This window comes from Tupaia chinensis, unplaced genomic scaffold (genome assembly GCF_000334495.1).
Source record: "Tupaia chinensis unplaced genomic scaffold, TupChi_1.0 Scaffold000251_1, whole genome shotgun sequence".
Lineage (NCBI taxonomy): Eukaryota > Metazoa > Chordata > Mammalia > Scandentia > Tupaiidae > Tupaia > Tupaia belangeri.
In genome coordinates, this window is record NW_006159731.1 from 2,925,349 (window position 1) to 2,936,218 (window position 10,870).

The 10,870-nt window shown below is 39.9% G+C and overlaps 1 protein-coding gene across 3 annotated transcripts in view; it reads left to right on the forward strand.

Annotated features, from left to right (window-relative positions):
- Positions 1–10,870, forward strand: part of CDC20B (cell division cycle 20B) — a 65,706-nt gene that overhangs the window by 22,798 nt on the left and 32,038 nt on the right. For all 3 annotated transcript variants that reach the window (XM_006149005.2, XM_006149006.2, XM_006149007.2), the window contains exons 3-5: positions 1,448–1,676; positions 4,283–4,413; positions 6,380–6,470. In XM_006149005.2, coding sequence (XP_006149067.1) covers positions 1,448–1,676; positions 4,283–4,413; positions 6,380–6,470 — 451 coding nt within the window. The remainder of the gene's footprint in view (positions 1–1,447; positions 1,677–4,282; positions 4,414–6,379; positions 6,471–10,870) is intronic.

Sequence of the window (10,870 nt, forward strand, 5' to 3'; positions counted from 1 at the left end):
TAGCCATTACACCATCTGCTGGTCCCATATATATTTATTTTTAAGATTTTTTTTTTTTTTTCTGTAGGGCATGTGTGCTCACTGGAGAGAGTCAGAGAGACAGAGAGAGGAAAAGTGAGAAATCATTCCCCAGGGGGAATGGCCATGCTGCAGTCGTTTCTCCTCCACTCTCCTCTTGGGATTTTGGGCATACATGCCTGGTGTGATTTTCTTTTTTTTCTTTAAGAGTTATTTAATTCCATTTGTTATTATTATTTTTTTAGTTTGACCATACAGAGACACACAGAGAAAGAAAGGGAAAGCAAGAAAGCAAGCCACCAGGTCAAGGACTCGAACCATGGTTGGCTATGTGGGAATCCAGAGCCTTTATCCACTGCATCACCTGCCAACCCTGCCTGGTGTGATTTTCAAGCCTCTAGGTCCAGGACTTGAACCGTAGTTGGCTATGTGGGAGTCCAGTGCCCTAAATACCATGCTACCTGCTGGTTCCTTACATTTGCAGTTTAATAGCACATAGCAATTTAATAGCTACACAACATGATCCACTATTGTAGGATCTATAAATACCAAATTCCTGGCGTTCTCAGCGGGAATGGACGGATTTTAAGCAAGTCATTTACTTCCTCCAGGTCTCAGTTTTCTTTGTGAAATGGAGGGATTGGACTAGAAAATTACTGTTAATTTCCACATTGGAAGTTGTATGATTTTTTTGCAAACATAATTTATTTTAGTATATATATTTCACAGATCATATTTTACATTGCTATGTAATAATCATAAATATAATTGCTCCTTAAATTTTTTTGGTAAATCTCTAGGCCCTTGAGCAGAGATTCTACGTATGTAATGGTGTTTTGGTGACACACAGGCACACTCACACATATTAATGATGGGTGGCATATGCATATGTTATGGTTGCTTATGATGATAACAGGCCATGCACATAGTAGGTGGTGCCGTCTCGGTTAGTGAACTTACAGTATATGATACTTGTATAACAACGAAATCACCTAAGACACATTTCTCAGAATGTATTGTAACTGTTATGAAGTGACACTACCGTATATATTTTATTTCTGTTGTACTAGATGAGTAATTTTTAATTCTCTAAGGACTTTTTTTTTTTTTCCTTAATTTGCCATAGGGCACATGTGCTTTCCGGAGAGAGACAGACAGAGAGATAGGAAAAATGAGAAAGCACCCCTTATGTGGAGTGGTCGCAGCACAATCCCTTCTCCTCCATTTCTCCATCCTGTTGGGATCTGGAGCACACACACATGCCCAGCAGGCTTTTCAAAGGTGCCAGGTTTGGGACTTGAACTGTGTGGTTGGCAAGGTGGAATCCAGCTGCCTTGCCACTAGGCGATGAGCTGACTCCTCTTTTAGGGAATTTTTACATTGCAGCATTTAGACCACTATAATAACATCTCTCTTTATTGTTAAACAGGTATTTGATTCAGTTCATACTACATATTCTAACTTTAAGAGCAACTTTTGGAAGAGGCTGTCAGTGGAGGTTCCTGTTGCCAGTAGCCCAATTACCACAAGATGGCAGCAAAGTCAAACCAGGGATTTGGCAGCCTGTTCCTTTGGGGAAGAACATTCAATACTTGATCTCCCAGAATCTTCTGGATCAGTACTGAAGATAATACCTGAGAGAGAGACCTTGACTCTAGGTGAGGTGACAGAAATGCCACAGCTCAATTTTGAAACATTACAAAAGGATATATTCCTGAGAGAAACATTTAGTCAACTGCTTTTCTCTTTTTCTTTCATTGAATAAGAATTTCCCAAGATGGGAGGAATGAAACAAAAACAAAACAAAAATATGTTAAAAACCCCGCAACTGTAGGCAAATTAAATTTAAGTTGGAGTAAAGAACAACTTGTGAATCAGCAGTTTTGAGAACCAGGAAAGGTTCAGGAAGCTTCACTCTGAGTCGTGGGCAGGCAGCATTTATGAACAGAAAATGGAAGTTATGCTTTTGGAGCTCAGTGGGTACAGCTCAGCTCAGTGCTTGACTGACTTGAACATGGTCAGAGAGCTTGGCCGCCTGTGATTGACTGAATCTTGGCTGCTGGGATTGACTGAGGCTCCGCTAGTTGTTCAAAAAATATACTCCTTGGCCAGCAGGTGGTGCAATGGTTAAGGTGTAGACTCCCACATGGCAGACTACACAGTTGAGTCTGGACCTGTTAGGTTGAAAATCACGCTGGGAGAGAATGCATGTGTGCTCAGTCCTGAGAGGAGAATGGAGGAGAAGGCAATGTGGTGGGGCCATCCTCCCCGAGGGGGAGTGATCTCTAACTTTCTCTGGTGAGTGCACATGCCCTATGGCAACCGCCCTCCAACCCCCCAAAAGCAGTAATTACTGGCCTAGAGGAAACACAGCACTCTGTGACACTGAGGTCACATAGCAAGGTACCGGGTTCATGTTCCGGGGTACGTGAACACACTGGGCATGTGTGTGTGTGCCCGTGAACCTTACTAACCGAGGCTGGGGGTGTATTCTATGTGAAGACCCTGTTGGGGAGACCTCTCTCTCTCTCTCTTTCTCTTTCATGGAAGAAATAGACTTTAAAAATTGTTTAGAAATGAATTACATATGATTTCTAATTTTCTTTTTTTTTAATGTCTACCATTTTTTTTAAATAATAATTTATTTTATTTTATTTATTCACTCATTGTGTTTTTTAGTTTGACCAGAGAGAGACAGAGGGTGAAAGTGAGAGAGAGAGGAAATGAGAAAGCAAGCCACCAGATTCAGGACTTGAACCCTGGTTGGCCATGTGGGAGTGTCCAGCACCTTAACCACCACGCCACCTGCTGGTCCCTCTAATTTTCTTTTGAATACTCTATTTAGAGTCTCATATGTAGAAGTTATAGTATTTTTAACATTGCCAAGAGACTTAACATTGCCCTTTGTAATTTGTTCTTTTAACCAGTCTTATAAGGAAAATTTTCATTATATCAAATAAAAAGAGATTAAGCAATTACTTAGCTTATTTTTTATTTTTATTTTTTAAAGTTTTTTTTGCTATGGGGGACCGGCAGATGGCATAATGGTTATGTCGCTGGACTCCTACGTAGTGGACCAGAGTTTGGGTTCCATACTGGCGGCTTAAAACTCACACTGGAAAAACAAAAAACAAAAAGGAAACCAAAGAAACTCAGGCTGGTTGTGTGTGCGTGTGTGCCCAAAATCCTAAGAGGAGAATTAATTGTAGCATGGGCATCCCCAAAGGGGGTAATTTCTTGCTTTTTGTCTCTGTCTCTCCAGCAAGCACATGTGCCCCATGACAAAAATTTCTCTCTAAAAAAAGAGAGAATTTTTGCTAAAGAATATGCTTGTTTGCTGGAGAAAGACAGAGAAAGTAAAAAAAAAAAATCACTTTTTTAAAAAAGAATTATTTAACTTTATTCATTAATTTATTATTATTATTTTTTAATTTGACAGAGAGAGACAGAGAGAGAGAGGAAAGGAAAGTGAGAAAGCAAGCCACCAGGTCTGGGACTTGAACTGTGAGAATGCCCAGTGCCTTAACCACCACGCCACCGGCTGCTCCCCCCAAATCACTTTTTTATTGGCAAAAAAGAATACTCCTAAATTAGGCTTTCAATTACTTTATGCACTTTGTTAAGTTGCAGCTATTTATGTCGGAACTCAAAGTACAGAAGCATCTGCAGAGAAAATTTAGTTTAACATGTATTGCATTGAATTTTAAATACGTTTCTGAGTACGCATGAGTATATGTGTGTGTGTGTATGTATGTATACATGCACAAATATGTATTTGCTGTTGGAGTCAAGTCCTTAATTTTGTTCTAGAGGCCACTTATGAACCCAGAGCTCTCAAAAAGACCCAGTCCCATGGGTTTTAGAGAGACAAGAGTCTGGGCTTTTGCATTCCCTTCTGTGAAAGAAGCCATGGCTTGACTGCCAATCAAGATGATTATCTTGTTTTAAAAACCAGATTCAGGAACCAGCAGTTAGCGTAATGGCTATGTCGCTGGACTCCCACGTAGTCGACTGCGGTTCGTGTCCCGGACCCGGTGGCTTAAAACTCATGCCGGGCACGTGTGCGTGCGTGCCCAAGATCCCAAGAGGAGAATGGAGGAGAAGGGATTGTGGCGTGACCATCCCCCCTGGGGGATGATTTCTCGCTTTCTGTCTCTATGTCTCTCTCTGTCTGTCTGGCGAGCGCACGCGCCCTACAGTGAAAATCTCTCCAAGGGGAAAAAAAAAAAAAAAACAGATTCAAAGCAAAATGTCTTTCTTACAGAATCTGACAATGAATCACTGAAGACTCCCATCAACGAAAGTTCTAAAACTAATAACTCTACACTCCATTTTTGCAAGGCACCTCAAGCACTGGACAGAGGCTGGAAGGAAAGTGTTGCCTCTAAAGGCCAGGTGGGTGAAGAGAGAAATTGATGACCCCTCATCTTGAGAAGCTCAGACAACTGAGTCTCAAGTGTGAGGGAAGAGCTGCTTAGTATCCTCTACAAATCTTTAAGAAAATGATGAATTCCTGAGAGAAAAATTAGTGAGTGAAGGGTAAAAACCGAGGCATGACTGAAAGAAAGAAAATATCCTAAAAATATACAATAAAAGAAGCAGCAGATGGTGTCATGGTTATGTCACTGGACTCCCACATAGTCAACCGCTGTTTGAGTCCAGGACCCAGCGGCTGGCTTAAAACTCACACTGGTTGTGTGTGCGTGAGTGCCCAAAATCCCAAGAGGAGAATGGAGGAGAAGGGACTGCAGTGTGGTCATCCACCCTGGGGGGTGATTTTTCTTTCTGTCCTTCTGTCTCTCTCTATCTCTCTGGTGAGCACATGGGCCCTATAGTAAAAATCTCTCTCTAAAAAAAAAGGCACAAGAAAGTATTTAATTAGGACCATTAAAAAAGTGAAAATGAGAATAACTATCAAATAGGTAAAGATGAGAAAAACAATGAAATTATGTATACTATGGTGTGTCTCCTGCCAACCAAAAGATCTGCTACATATATTTCCAAGTATACAGTGACTGAGTCTGCTCTTTTGGGTCTCTCAGGATAAATTCAATTCTTCTTTTAGAAGATGGCCTTTTATGGCCAGTTGGGTAGTGTGGTGGTTAAGGCAGCTGGATCCCACATGGCCAACTGTGTGGTTCAACTCCTGGGCCAGGCAGCTTGCCAGGTAAAAAAAGAAAAGAAAAAGAAAAAAAAAAAAAAAACCATGCCAGGGAAATGTGTGTGAGTGCCCAAAATTTCAAGAGGAGCGGGGGTTGTAGTGCGGCCATTTCTCCTGGGGGGTGCATTCTTACTATCTCTCTCCCTCTTTCTCCAGCCAGTGCATACACCCTATGGCAAATTTAAAAAAAAATAAAGAAGACAGTCTTTTAAATATTTCTCTTAAGTCTTTGCTGTTGTTGCTTGTTTCTCGATTAGTTCATTTATTTCTTTTAGATATCTCTTATTTATTATAGTTCTAAGATCTTAGGAGTCAAAGTCTTTTGCATACATTAAATGTCAGTAACCTATTTTCAGGTTTATCAAATTCAGCCAAGAGCCTCTGAGGAAATCAATGTTTCATTTGAAAAACTATATACTAAAAAAATCATAAATTTCCCGTTTAGACAAAATTATTCATTTAGTGTGTGTCTCCTGTGTTTGGCATATATATCTTGCTAGAAAAACAATAAAATATTATGAATATAAATTTTAATGATTTGTGCTCATATGCAGTTGGAAACGAATCCATTAAAAAGGTCTTTTGTTGGGTGACTTATTGTTGGGTATAGGTTTTGGGGACGGGGGATGACCGGAGACTTCTGAGTCAGTTAGGGGGCACTGTTGAACTCACGCCTGGGCCAGATTATTAACACCACAGTCTTTGCAACCATCTATTGCTGATTGGAGTTTTTGCTGTTGTGTCCCTCGAGACTTGCCTATATCTTCCTTTTATCCTGCCTGGAACTGGAGGCAGAAAAGTTTGTGGCTCTGACTGTGGGACACAGTGATGGTGGCAAGACACTTACTGCAATTGTTACACTAGCCAAAAAACATCGTCCCAGCGGCACTGAAGAACCAGGGCAGGGAATAATGGAAACTTTTACTACCTTATGTAAAGCATTTGTTGTCATAACTCTCAGTAGTTAGGAGTCAAATAGCATCAAGAGTGGTGAAGACACAGTCTTTCCTCTATGGTAAACATGTGGTTTTCATGTGCTTCTTGCCAATCATCTTGAGAGCGTGTGTGTGTGTGTGTGTGTGTGTGTGTGTGTATATATATATATATATATATATATTTCCATTAACACCTTTAGGAACATATGTATATGTTTATGCACATATTTCTAAAGAAATTCTCTTTATGTGTGTTTGTTTTCAGAAATGCCTAAGCCAGCTATTTTCAAGCCAGGAGGTTCTGCAGGGGAATGGGAAAATGCAGCTCTGTGAGCCGTCCCAGTGTACTTGGGAAGGTATGGGGCACAGACTTTGTTTATCCTTTTTTCCTACCTTCCTCTCTCCCTGCCTCCTGTGTTTTTTGTTAAAAAATATTTAAAAGTATTTATTAGGCTAAATCAACATGATTACACAATTTGAACAATTCTTATAATCATCTACCCTAAATGTCCCACCCCCATGTCCCATTATTTTCTTTCTTTTTGAAAAAAAAAATTGTCAGAGATTGTGTGTGCTTGCTGGAAAGAGACAGAGAGAAAGAGAGAGAGCGAACAAGAGCGGTCCCCCCATGGGGGATGGTTCTGCTACCATCCTTATCCTTCTCTTCCTTTTCATCCTCCTTTAGGGATTTTGGGTATGCATGCACACACGTGTGGTGTGTTTTTCAAGCCACTGGGTCTGGGACTCAAAATGCACAGTCAATCATGTGGGATCTGGCTGCTTTGACCATCATGCCATTGGCTGCTCCCCCAAGCTCTTTTCCTAGAGGCAACCATCCTTAATTTGTCCAGCTATCTACCCAGATACTTACCTCTGTTTTCTAAATAATATTGATTAACTGCTATTGCCGATAATTTTAGACTTTCTCATGACTTTCTAGCATAGTAGATAATAACTTAGTTTTACTTAGTTTCATTCAGTTTCTTGCCATGCTCATGGCACAGTTTGAAAAAGTAAAATTAGATTCAGACAGTGGTGTAGTAGAAAACACAATGCACTACAAGGCAGTCCCACACAGGAAGGTTCTTGGTTCATGACTGGAGACCTCCCTGAAGACACCAGGCACACAGTTGTTTATGATCTGGGGCTGGCTGAAGGCTGGGGATAGATTGTGGAGTCAAGACCTTGTTGGTGGTGCTTTCTTACTATCTACCTCTTTTTCATGGAAGAAAGAAATAAACTAAAGAATAAAATATAATTAGTCAATGTTTACATCATATTACCATACAATTATTATTCACTACCAAGCCAAGCTATATACTGTAATTATGCTTCTTTTCCAGTAAAACTGTTTTTCTTAGAACCAAAAGGTGCCTTATTGTTATTATTTTTTCATTTACTAGATACCAAAGAAGCTATTAGGATTTCTTGACCAGTTGCACAGTTGTAATCTGGGACTTCTCCTCCCTGACATTAGAGCCACCATGTCCTGGCAGCTACGCTGGCCTTTCTTTGGATGTGCTGGTTTGAAAATGTCCTTATTCTACTCTTATGTTTGATTCGTCATTTCCCTGGCTGTAAATTCTAGTTTTAAATTTTGTAAGTAAGTACAGCTTTATTGTTGTTAGTAGTGCTCACTGTATTGTTGAGAAGTTATCTTCTATTTTGCCTTCCTGTACTTTATATGCCTCGTGCTTTTTCTTTCTGGATGCCCTTAGCAGAAATTTCATGATGACAAGGCTTGTTTTCCATGTGTGTGTTTAATGAAAAAATAAACTCATTATAAATGAAAAGCCCATTTTCAGTCTTGGTGACCCATGTCCTATGGCTCTTGAACAATTTCTTGAATGATTCTTTAATTTCTTCTTCTTTGTTTCTTTTTTTTTCTCTCTGAAACTATTGTGTTGGTTCTTCTGGACTGATTTTCTAATTTACTTATCTTTTCTATTTTCATCTCATAAAAAATATCTTGTGGGTGATTATCAGCCTTATTATTAATTATTTTTATTTTGGCTATCTTAGTTTTAATTTTTAAAAAGTTTACTTTTTGATTTCTTCCATAAGAGAGAGACACAGAGACAGAGAAACCCTCAACAGGGTCTTCATGCTGCTCTCTATTTCCAACTTCAGCCAGCCTGGACTATGGGTCTGTTCAGGGCAGCCTTGGGATGTGGACCTAGAACCTTCTCATATGGGTCCAGCATCTCAGAGCATTGTATTACTGCTGCGTCGCTGGCCAGAATGTTGGCTATTTTGGGTCTTTTACATTTCCATATCACTTTTATTTATTTTTATTTTTATTTTAAGAAAGATTTTTGCTATAGGAGGTATGTGCTCACTGGAGAGACTGAGAGACAGAAAGTGAGAAATTACCCTTCCGGGGGATGGCCATACCACAATCCCTTCTCCTCTCTTCTCCTCTTGGGATTTTGGGCATACACCCACATGTGCCAGGTCTTGGGATTTTGGGCATACACCCACATGTGCCAGGTGTGGTTTTCAAGCCACTGGGTCTGGGTCTTGAACCACAGGCAGCCATGTGGGATACCAGCACCTTAACCATTATGCCACCTGTTGACCTCTATTTGTATTGATTTTTTAAAAAAATAATTATTTATTTTATTTATTTATTCATTCATTCATTTATTTCTTAATTTGACCAGAGAGAGACAGAGGGTGAGAGTGAGAGAGAAAGGAAGTGAGAAAGCAAGCCACCAGATTCAGGACTCAAACCCTGGCCGGCCATGTGGGAGTGTCCAGCGCCTTAACCACCACACCACCTGCTGGTCCCAGTATTGATTTTTTTTAACTACTAGAGGACATGTATAAGAGAGACAGAGAGAAAGCACCTCCTACTGGGTTGTGGTTATGCTACAATCTCTTCTCCATTTCTCTATCCTTCAGGATTCTGAGCATGCCTGCTCACATACCCAGCATGTTTTCTCGAGCTACTGTGGTTAGAATTCAAACCAAGGTCAGTCATGTGGGATCTGTTAACCAGTAGGCAATGGGGTTGATCCTCCATATAACCTTTAGAATCAGTTTGTCAATATCCACAAATTAATTTGCTGGGATTTAAAAATATATATATTTCTTTAAATAATTATTTGTTCAATTAAAAAATTATTATTATTTTTAAAATTTGACCAGAAAGAGACAGATGGGGTGGGGGAGGGAGATAGAGGGAAAGTGAGAAAGCAAGCTGCCAGGTTCAGGACTCAAACTGTGGTCAGCCATGTGGGAGTCCAGCGCCTTAACCACCATGCCACCTGCCAGCCCCAATTTGCTGGGATTTTGATTGGAATTGCATTGACTATACAGATCAGGTTGGGAATATCTGACATCTTAGTTATATGGAGTTTTCTTATTTTCATACATGGAATGTCTTTCCACTTATTTATATCTTCTTTTATTTTTTAAAGATTTATTTATTTATTTACTATTATTCATTATTATTATTATTATTTAATTTGACCAGAGAGAGACAGAGAGAGAGAGAAAAAAGGAAAATGAGAGAGCAAGTTGCCAGGTCTAGGACTCAAATTGCAGTCAGCCATGTGAGAGTGTAGTGCCCTTAACTGCCATACCACCTACTAACCCCTATCTTCCTTTTTTAGAGAGATTTTTGCCATAGGGTACATGCACTTGCCAGAGAGACAGAGAGAGACAGAGAGATAGATAGCAAGAAATCACCCCCGCCCCAGGGGGATGGCCATGCCGCAATCCCTTCTCTTTCATTCATTCTCCTCTGGGAGTTTTGGACATGCGTGCACACATGCCCAGAGTGAGTTTTAAACTGCTGGGTCTGAGACTCAAACCATAGTCAACTACATGGCAGTCCAGTGGCGTGACAATGACACCATCTTCTGGTCCCAATATATCTTCTTTTTTTTTAATCAAAGTTTTTTGGTTCTTCTTATATAGATCTTGTACATATTTTTGTGAGATTTATACCTCAGTATTTCAGTTTTGGGAGATTATAAATAATGTAAACTGTATTATTCATGTAATAATGTAATTGACTTTTGTATATAAACCTTGTATCTTACATCCTTACTATTACCCCTCATTAGTTCCAGGAATTTTAAAAAAACCTTTAGTAAGCCTTTAGTAGCCTGGGTAGTCCTCGTAACCTTGTAGTTCTGCCCACCGCTGCGGGTTTTCGTAGCTAACAATGAGGAAGGAATTTATGAGTAATGGTTTGGTTTCTTGGTACAGCCATATAGCATTGTTAAGCTCTCTTGTGTTTATTTAAAGTCACTTGGTCATAGACACCACAAGTCATGTGAGCAAGCAGTCTTGGTTCCTATTAATTATGTGATTATCAGTTTGATCACAAGTTAAGCGGTTGGAGATAAAAAGACAGTGGCCTGTGGTTTGGACTTAGTGGAATCTTTTGATGAGAACTTAAAACTGAGTTAAAGATACAATCTTGAGTTTAGATAGTCATGGGCAGAATTAGTCAGAAGTAGTAATTCTGTATATTCTGGTAAAGAAATAGTGAAAGAGCTGAAATCAATGATTCAACACGTATGTATCACTGAAGACTCAGAGTAGGGCTAAGCTCCACCAGGTGAGTATTAGTGGGATAGACATGTGGATATGCAGGATTCAATTTGGCTTTAAAATCTCAAATGACGGATCTAGCCATTTGGGGAGAAAGGAAGATGTCCCACTGATAACTGGGCCTCCAGCATCCAAAACTCACGTGAACAGCCCTTCTTCAAGAGGCAGACAGCTCCATGGCTCCTGTGAT